At 33.6% G+C, this 10,069-nt stretch overlaps 1 protein-coding gene across 3 annotated transcripts; it reads right to left on the bottom strand.

Moving 5' to 3' along the window:
• Nucleotides 1-263: 263 nt before the first annotated feature.
• On the bottom strand, nt 264-8,421 carry LOC130812862 (GATA transcription factor 24-like). Of its 3 annotated transcripts, none has more exons than XM_057678484.1 (8): nt 8,157-8,421; nt 7,315-7,723; nt 3,459-3,545; nt 3,237-3,370; nt 1,649-1,780; nt 1,023-1,128; nt 722-793; nt 264-602 (listed from the first exon to the last, which is right to left on the bottom strand). In XM_057678484.1, the coding sequence occupies exons 2-8, from the start codon at nt 7,618-7,620 to the stop codon at nt 537-539; spliced, it is 903 nt and encodes a 300-aa protein (XP_057534467.1). In that variant the 5' UTR covers nt 7,621-7,723; nt 8,157-8,421; the 3' UTR covers nt 264-536. The 3 variants fall into 3 exon arrangements, with proteins under 3 accessions (XP_057534467.1, XP_057534468.1, XP_057534469.1); XM_057678485.1 differs by having other exon boundaries at nt 7,315-7,692; nt 8,157-8,415; XM_057678486.1 differs by having other exon boundaries at nt 264-624; nt 8,157-8,415.
• Between the last annotated feature and the right edge of the window lie 1,648 nt (nt 8,422-10,069).

Here is a 10,069-nt window from a genome sequence, read left to right on the forward strand (position 1 = left end):
GGTCCTACGGCTATAGGGGTGATTTTTGGTTTTGCGGTTTGGTTTCTGCTGAGAAGAGATATGTCGTTTACATTTTAGGAACATGGAAGAAGAGAAACCGGAATAATATAAAAAGTCATGGCAATGGATGATCTTGAACCCGACTCAAAACCGCGGACGGATTTAGATAGGATTCGAGTCCTTTTGCTTGAATTTATTGCGCATATATACTCTTAATTATAATGATGCTTGAAGCTAAGCCAAATATTTTGCTAGAATCATCATAAGAAAAGAATCACAAAACCAAATGGTGCACTCTGGCTTTCCAACAAAATGTGTACATAATTTTTAACTAAACAGTATTATGATACAATTTTGTCCAACAAACTTCAAGCCAAGCACTACAAGAATAAAAGGGCTATTCCTGTATTCAGTGACCACCGTTCTAGAACGCTCGAATTCAACACATCTCGAAATGGAGGAATCGAAGATCAGCACTGCACAGCAATTCAATCTCGATTTCAGTCCGTGCATTGACTACAAAGCATAACAGGCAATTATGTGGAATCACTGACATTCCCAGCAACTATAACCATTTGGTTGGCCTCAAACGTTCCATTTTGCTGCAGAAACAAAATTCACAACCTAAGATTTAAAAAGACACGCAAATGGTAAAAAGCCGAGTCTCATAAATTTCAGCTTAGCTAGATCAGTTTGAGTTCCGATTTGAGAAATAATTTACCTCCTCACTCCTAGTGAACGAAAGATTCTGTCCACCGGGCATTGCTGATTTCGAGAGGTCTCTCAGAGTTCCCTGTAATTTGATAGAAAATTCAGACACAGTACCCTCTTGAGCAGTTAATCCAAGCAAGTCTTAGAGAAGTGGTAAATAATGAATAAGACTCGACAACGGAAAACAACATTCTCAACAGTCAACAATGTCCCTGCATTGGAGGGTGGGGGGATTTGATTTCACAGCATAAAGTATTCTCTCAAGCATTGAAGTAATGCCTGCACAGCGACTATTGAAAATTGCTAGGTACCTTGTTAGCCCACATAAGTCCACAAGCATTACAAAGGGTTCTGGGTCCTTCTGGTCCTCGCCGCATCATTGGTGTAGATTTCTCATTTATGCCACAATGTCGACAGCTGACGTACATGTTTGCAAACAGCATTAAAAAAACACGGAACAGTCAGAATTCATATTTGATCATTTATCTAGTCATGTCTCACAACTCCATCTGTGAGTGAATTGATTACGGGTTTCAAACATGGGGAAAGGAGTAGGAGTGCAATAGTCTAATGATAACTAGTGTAAGACACTGCCACATTTTATGGCATAAGCAAAAATTCAAATCAACGCGGAAGCATCCCCAAGTCACGGCACTTCATTGGAAAACGATAAATGCATGTAAACAAGAGAAGGAAGATCCAAAAATAAGAAAATGATTTCACAATTCCAAGACAAACCAAACACATTACAGCTCCAGTCCCCAAAAGATGCAACTTCGGTAAAAGTATAGTAAACCAGGGGAAATGGGTTCCTTTAGGACAGAGAGCATGAAGCGCATCCCAGTGTTTTTACTTTTTATGATAAGAAACCCCCAATATCATTAACTAGAGTACTAGACAGTTTAGTCAGAGCAAGGAAAAGGCATTTGTTACTGACCAAACTTCTTGTTGTAGCGGTACAGGTCCATCAGGTCCCCAGCTCTGATTAGAATCCCAACTCGTCACGCCAGACGATGCCTCATCTTGACTAGGTTTTGAAGAAGTAAATTGACCCTTATTTCTCTGCATCCTGAACAAGATACATCGTCGAAAGAGAAAGATTATATGTTGCACTTAATATGCATTAAATCAGTGAAGAACTTGTATCTGATTAACTCTTTAATCTTAAAATGAGACGATGAGAGTTTCAAAGTATGTCATAAAGTTGAAATTTTGAAATGGCATAAAAATCACATAAAAAATGAAAAAAATATATATATATCTTCAATAATTCAAAGTTGATTCTTTTGGAATTGTGCTTAAGAAAGTGAAAGAAAAGAACCAAACAGAATCTTGAGAGTTAAACTCTGTCATGAGAGCAACACACTTTTCATCAAGTTAAGCCTATCTTAAGAGTCAATATCTCTTTGAATAGAGGATGGATCGGTTGATGTCTTCATAACAATGCATTACAAACCAAAAATAAATTGGAAAATAAAGTTGCAAATTTGGAAAACAAATTTGTTTCACTCACCAAACAATTATTGAGACAGAAAAATATTGAAAAAGAAAAAAACCAATCAAAAACCTCATTATTCAAATACCAACTTAAACATCAAACTTTAGTTATAAAGATTTTGAAATTAATCTTCATTATTGTTTAATTTTTTTCCTGTTTTCTCATAATCCTCTGCTATATGAAAGGATAAAAAAAAAAAAAAAAACAAAACACGGTAAGCATATCGCATCTTTTTACGGAATGATTGTGGCATAATCCCACTAGTATTGAAGGAAATAAGTCAATAGAGGATCAAATTGGGATTAAAAAAAGGAAATTGCTGATATATTGACATTGTGTTGGGCCATTGTCAAGTAAAGTGTCCTAGATAACATCTTAACATTGGGCGGGGCCAATGGTATACTTTGAGAGAACGTGAGATTGCGATACATGGGTTTTCTGAAGAAAATGTTCACTTACATGGAGGAAAACATAGGGGGAAAACGCAAACCTAATATTTTTTATGTAACTAACACCTAAAACTTAGAATGGTCACATGTTTATCAGCTTATTGCATTACAAAGTTTAGTTACCATGTAAATTTAAAAAATGTTCGTCGCCATGTAAAAGTTAAAACTAAAGGGTTACCATTTACCATATAAAATTTCCCACAATTAAAAGTTGATATTTTGAGATATACAATCATACATTAAACTGAATCTAACAAGATCCTAGATGGCTACTCTTTTTCTAATTTTCAATGCATAAATCAAAAATTATGACAAAGAAAAATATACAAATAGAGCAAAAGTTAAAGTTTAGAAACTTAGGGAAAACACAATGAAGTACTATCTATAGAAACAAAGAATAACTTTTTTTAAAAAAAAAATTCATACGTGGTGCAACACATGGGTATTGCTAATCATATGCTAATGCAAGAATCAAAAAGCATGGAATGTTCCTAAACATATTTTTGATTGAGTCCATGATCTGACATGTTGTAAAAAACACCATGGCAGAGAACAAATGTCACATAAACTTAAATTACCTGAGAGCCACCTCCTTTCTAACTGTGTAGCGTATTTTCTTGTCAAAATTACGTTCCTTTCTCTTTTCACGAAACCTCAGTAGTGATGCCAATCTTTGAGGAACGTTGAACTTCTGCGGTGTGGGAGCCACCCCCTGAAAGAATAATCCATCAGGTAAGCATATGAAGAACAAAACATGCCATATGGTATCATAGATCCCAATGCTAACATGATTACATTACCCTATTACTCTGAGAAGAGGTTAATGGTAACACAGGAACTGTAGACGGTACTTCACGACCCCCTAGCAAAAGAAGTACAGCTTGAACCTGCATTTAAGTTTGCATGAATTACATTTCTACTGGAAAAGAAAAGGAAGCAGAGCAGCTAAATTTCTTCAATGTAAACAGTCAAGTTTCTATGGACAATAAGCTATAATGTTAGAAATCATCATTTGACAATGCATGTAAGCTGTTAGGCAGACATCTGATCAACAGAAGTCCAGAAGTCCAGAACTTTCAGAGACTTCGCGCCGGTCAAAAGATTTTCTTTAATACAGCTGCATTCGGACTTGGGAGTTATTTTCCAATTACCACTGTCACCGGTGTGGTCACCCATCCATTACTTATACACAAGAATGCTTTAAGCTGAGACAGAAAAAATACCCTATCAACAGCAGGGTGCCAGCAATACTGATTCTGTAAACAAGGCCCATCGAAATTAAAGTTATTTATCTGCTAGCTTAATCTACAGTTTCCAGAACTCTTGTAACCTAGTATGAGGGGCATTCAAGTTTCCAAAACTAATGATATCAAAGTTAAATGGACTTATAGGATTTGCATCTAGATCTGAATACTGAAGATAGTTTACGTAACTTTTGAAAATCATCAAGGCCCCATCAAAACACTACCCTAACCATAAGGCTTGTCTTTCCATGTAACATTGGCAGCTGGATGGACAGGGCGCCTTCTCACTAGTGGGAATTTTCTCATTACCAAGTACCAACAAAACCACATTCTATACCCATCCGTAAGAACTTAGCTATGAAGGTAACTGCACTGTTCATACTCATAGTTATGGTCAACGTAACCACTAGCAAACATCAAGGTAATAACCCCACTAGTGACTAGTAGACCCGTGCAATGGCCAGACACGGGCCGGGTCAGGCTCAACAATGAACGGGTTGGTCCGGGTCGGTTCATACAAATCAGAAACGGGTTTTATGGCCCACTCTGACCCGGCACGACCTGTTTATATCAATTCTCAAATTAATATATCTTTGTATTTTTTTTGTATAAGAAAAGTAGGAAATTGGATGATACTTATTGTCATAATAAAATAATTATAGCATAATAAATTGACAAAAATAATCCAATGCATCTAACAAGAGACAAAGCAATTAAGTTATAAGTAACTTACACAAGTATTTTATAATTATAATAATGCAATGTTTACTACTACTCTCAAATTATTTGCTTAACTAAAATTAATCAAACACCATAAACAAGACAAAACAAAACTTGTGGGCCATTCATAAACAAAGAAACTTTATGAAAAGAACCTCAAACTTTATGTAATATTGTACTAATGTCGTTGTGCCCTTCTCTCTTGATGACCACCTTCAATGGTGGGTTCATTCTGAGGCCAATGATTTCTCTTAAGTCTCACCAACATTACTATGGTCTTCTTTTTCTTAGTTTCCCTCCTTTTTGATTCTTTGGGTATTAAGTCTGTAATTATTTTTCCTCCTTTTTGATTCATATTTCGGTTCAATTAATTTGACGCGAGAGAAGATGAGATTGAGCTTCGTGAAAGATTAATTGAAGGTTTACTAATGTGGAATTGAATAAATTAAATTCTAGGGTTTATAGTTTGGGGAAATTGTTAGGATTTATGATTTAGGGAAATTTTTAGGGGAGAAAGATGAGAGAGGTTGAGGGGAAATGATAAGAGAGTTACAGAAAAGTTGCTGAAGATAAGAGATTAGCAGCCCTTTTTATGTTACTTATTATAGCCCGTTTAGAACCTTTATCCAAACCCTTATTCAACCTGTCATCTTCAAGATTTATAAGGTCAATTTTCAGCCCAACCCATTTTGAGCCTGCCCCTTTTAAAACCCTTATTTTGAAGGGTTGGATCAAGGGCCCCAATAAGAATCCAGCCCAATGCACAGCTCTAGTGACTAGTAACAACATCTGTGGCAACCTCCCCACTTAGTTGGCTCACTAGTGTACCTGTATTCCCACAGTTCAGGAGCTACATTTCTTCAACAAAAATAACTATCTATCAATACCACACTTAACCCACCAATCTCCTACAATCAAGTAGAAGTACCCTTGCGGCCTTAATAATTCAAATAACTGTCTATCAATACCACAAATAAATTTCACAAGTTTCTGACAATTATAACTCTAAAATTCAAAACGATATCTCATCACGTGACATTTTACCCCAAAAGTTAGCAACTATGCCAGATGAATTTCTTAAATGCCAAAATATTCAAATGTATTCACTTCAAAAAAATAATTTCAACCCCTTACACCTCAAGTCAGAAAAGGAAACATACCCACAACACCTTCATCCGAACATCAATCTCAAATCTCAATATGCACGTTGTCCAATCTCTATCTATCTACATCTGACACCAAGACAATTTATTATCACCCTAAAACTGTTTAATTGTCTTTATGGGGACAACAACATCAATGCCAAAGTTTAAATCACAACAATATAGGGTTGACTAAATGAATCAAAGCAAATCAGCGTGGAAAATCATCTCTAATTTTTTGTTTGATTACAAGGAAGATAAGCATTACAAGATTAAATAATATTTGAGCAACACTACCATCCATATTTATAGTTATCCTTTACCTTTTGATACTAAAAAATTACACTATATCATGAACAAGTTTGCCAAAAGCTCTAACTTAATAAAGAGGTTAAATAAAATCTCATGGAGATATATGTTGACTAACGAGATTGAGATAATTGTAAGAACTTAAGAAGCCAACTACCAGTTATTGAAGTAAAATATTCTTATAATCATTTGAATTTTCGATGTTCCTGATGTTAAAATAGATTATTGGGGATTTGTTATTATTATGTGTTTCCATCATAGTGCCAAGATGAGTTAACAATGACAATTAGGATAACGAACACAGTGATGCGATAAAGGTGTTTTGCGGTTGTTGTACTGCCAGATTTGCAAAGAAAACATTAGATATCTCTTGAACCGGCCCAAAACATAATTTGTTACACTTTTACGATGCGGGTATTATTGATTCCGGTAAATTTATAATCTTTACATACAATGTGATCCTTGTTTTTTAATATGGTTCCCATGGGTATCCCTTAAAGAAACTCTTGTTTTCACATTAGTTGTTTAAGGTGCAAAGTTACTGCCACTAGACAAAAAACATTTTTCTTCCCTTGGTTCACAAAGGATGGGGGGGGGGGGGTGTTTCAAATTCAATTCCCTCACAATATAATTGCACTCTATTCTTGACTTTCTCCACTTGATCAAATTTGGTGGAACAAAAGTATGATCACAAAATGAAGTTGACAAGCTATGAAAACTTATAATTTTACAAAGGTCAATCAAATGTAGACAAGTAAGCAGAAAACAAACAAAATTACACCCATACTGAGTCTAATGTGGTACAATATTACTGTAAAATTGTACTTCACAAACATGTACAACAAGTATTAATGATGTAAATGATAACATAAAGTTAGGAAAATGTATTGACAAGTTCGATGGGCATACTCGTTGTACTTCAATTATCTCATTTTCTTCACAAAATTCATGTCAAATGCATTACAATTTGAAGAAGCGGTATTAGGTGGTAATGAAAAATTGTGAATGAAAAAACGTTTTACAAAGGGAAGTTGGTAAATAACATGGTACATGAAAATTTACACAAGTCATTTTCATCGGCGCCATTTAGTATCAACAACCAACCAGGTCGATAGTGTGATGACAAGGTTCACAAATCAATTATGCGACATCAACATTAATTTAACATCCATAAAGCAGGAGATGGAACAAATGGCACTACAATAATTAACAATCAAAGTGGTAAACGAAACCAGACATACCTTTTCAGGTGAGACAGAATCAAACACATAAACCTGGCCTTGGAAAGAAAGAGTTAACTGATTATTATCAGTGATAGCCCCCATCATACCCCCATGATTATCAGAACCATTTCCAGGATGATTATGAAGTTCCCCATCAATCCCTTCAGCTGTACCTGCTACAATACCATCATGATCATCCTCTAATCCATTGTCATTACTCAAATGATGCATACCATGATTTTGGTCGTGCATATAATGCACATGCAATGGTTGCTCAGCCTCTGTCATATGCATTTGCGCATCCCCACCATGCAAATCATCCATAATTACAACCACCCTTTATTCACAACCACCAACAGTACACAGCCCACTATTATCCACTTCGATTCTGCAAACCTTTGTCCCAATATAAACAGACTGTTATTACCTATACACACAAAAAATTTCCCCTTTTAAGTTTTAACAACACAATATCAAATAAAAAATCCCGCTAATCACGAATTAGACCTCATTCATATAAAAAACAACACTCTCTTTCTCTCACTTGCAGACGCTGCTATTGAGTGCAGAAGTTTAGTTATTTACTCTTAGTTTCAGCTAACCGAAAAACTGTAAGCACAATTCACCGTCACCACATTAATTTACTCTGCCCTTCGTGTATGAGACTGTCTCTCAAAACAAGAAGTTCATAAGCTAAAAGTGTGAGGCATGTCTCACGGTTAGACCGTGCCATACAAGAATTTGTATAATTTATATCAAATTTGCGAGAAAGAAGATGAATTAGGGTTTAATCAATTTGTTTATTACATGAGCAATCAACAAAACAAAAGACAAAAAGGAATTAAATAACTAAAGCATACCTGAAAATAAGAAAGAAGATGAATTAGGGTTTAATCAATTAAAGAGAAGGGTGTATTTACAAGATTAAAAAGGAGGAATTAGGAAAAACTGTAAGAAAACAGAGATTTTAGGATTAATTAAGATTGGAATTTTAAAAAGGGGGGTTGTTGATTTGGTATTGAGAAGCTTGCTGGCGCTGTGGAAGAAAAGGGGAGACAGAAGAGAAGGGAAGAGAATAGACGAAGAAAAGTGAATAACGGTGTTGAAAAGGGAGGAAAAAAATCATTAGAACTATCTGCCGTAAATAATTCCCAATATTAATTATATTTCTTAAAAAAAACACAATCGTAAATGAAAAAGTGAGTGTACGATTAGTAGGTATCTACGATTGCTGGTTAAAATATGAAAAGTGATGTTAACAAAAAAAAATATACAAAAGTTGAATTATTTTGACGATAATAGAGATTATTTAGACAGCTGGCCAATATTTAAAATTATTTAGACAATTTTTTATTTTTATTATAAGATGGGCCCAATAAAAAGGAATGGATAGGTGAAAATCCAATCTAAAATTCTAACAAAAGATTGAGCTACTTTTTGAGAGACAGTTTATTGGTGAGACGACATTAACACAAGAAATTTATAAGCTAATAATTTGTATTATTAAGCTATATAATCCATGTATAAAATGCGTTTCACAGTGAAGCTGTCTCATATTAGAATTTGTGCAACAGAATTGATATTTATTTCAATTGAGATAATAACTTGAATTTGAAAAGAGAAAAAATTTGTGAAACTGTCTCATATTAGAATTTGTGCAACAGATTTGATATTTATTTCAATTGAGATAATAACTTGAATTTGGAAAGAGAAAAAATTGTATCGAACTATTTTCTTATGTTTTTTTTATCATTTTATTTAAAATTTAGGAAAAAATAATACAAATAATATATATATATATATATATATATATAGAGAGAGAGAGAGAAAGAGAACTATACACATCTAAAAATTATAAAAGTATTTAATTAGACGATTCAAACAAGATCCCACTTGACTATATTTTATCCTACACATTAGCCGCAATATAGAATATAGGCTTGAACAATGAACAGTGTCAATAAGTATTATATAGCAAGTATTTCAGAACAGAGAAAGTATTAATATGATTAAAAAATGTAAAAAAAAATAATATAGATTAAAGTGTAATTATGATATATTTAATTAGAAATAAAATTTATTCTCTCTATATTATAGAGTTATTATATTCATTTACTGAATTCGATTTACCCATATATTGGATTTTTAAGTCTCTCATGGTGACAGGTTGAAGTTTTGTTATCAATTCGATAATAAAAAGTATATGACGTCAACACTAACGTCAATTATGCTAATACAATCAATAGTATCAAACTAATCTTTATTTCAATGCCACACGACATCTAAAGATCCTCTCAGAAGAGGTTGTATCAAACAGCGATGCGACAGAGGGAAGACTTCAGTGTTAAATTTTCTTTATTATAATGATCATAACTTTTTCTATATAGAATTTTGTTTGATTAAAATTGTTATGTACTTTATCAATTATTTCTCTGTTGCAGATTTTGTATGATATTTTTCTTACTGAATTATTAGATACTCTTCAAAAAAAATGTAAGTGTAATGCTGTTATTAAATTTCATTATGTGTACATAAGATTTATGTACATCGAGAATTAAATAATAGTTGAGTTCTATAGATTATATATAAGTTGAATAATGTCAATAAATTTCATTTATAATAATAAAATGATTTCAAATAAGAATAACATTATAAACTTAAACTTTCTAACCGAATAATATGAGAATAAGAAAACAGAACAGAGAGTACTATCCATGAAATTGCTGTTTTCTTCCCCTCTCACTAGTCACTATTGCTCGCTTTGGAGTTGTGC

Source organism: Amaranthus tricolor, chromosome 5 (assembly GCF_026212465.1).
Source record: "Amaranthus tricolor cultivar Red isolate AtriRed21 chromosome 5, ASM2621246v1, whole genome shotgun sequence".
Classification (NCBI taxonomy): Eukaryota; Viridiplantae; Streptophyta; class Magnoliopsida; order Caryophyllales; family Amaranthaceae; genus Amaranthus; species Amaranthus tricolor.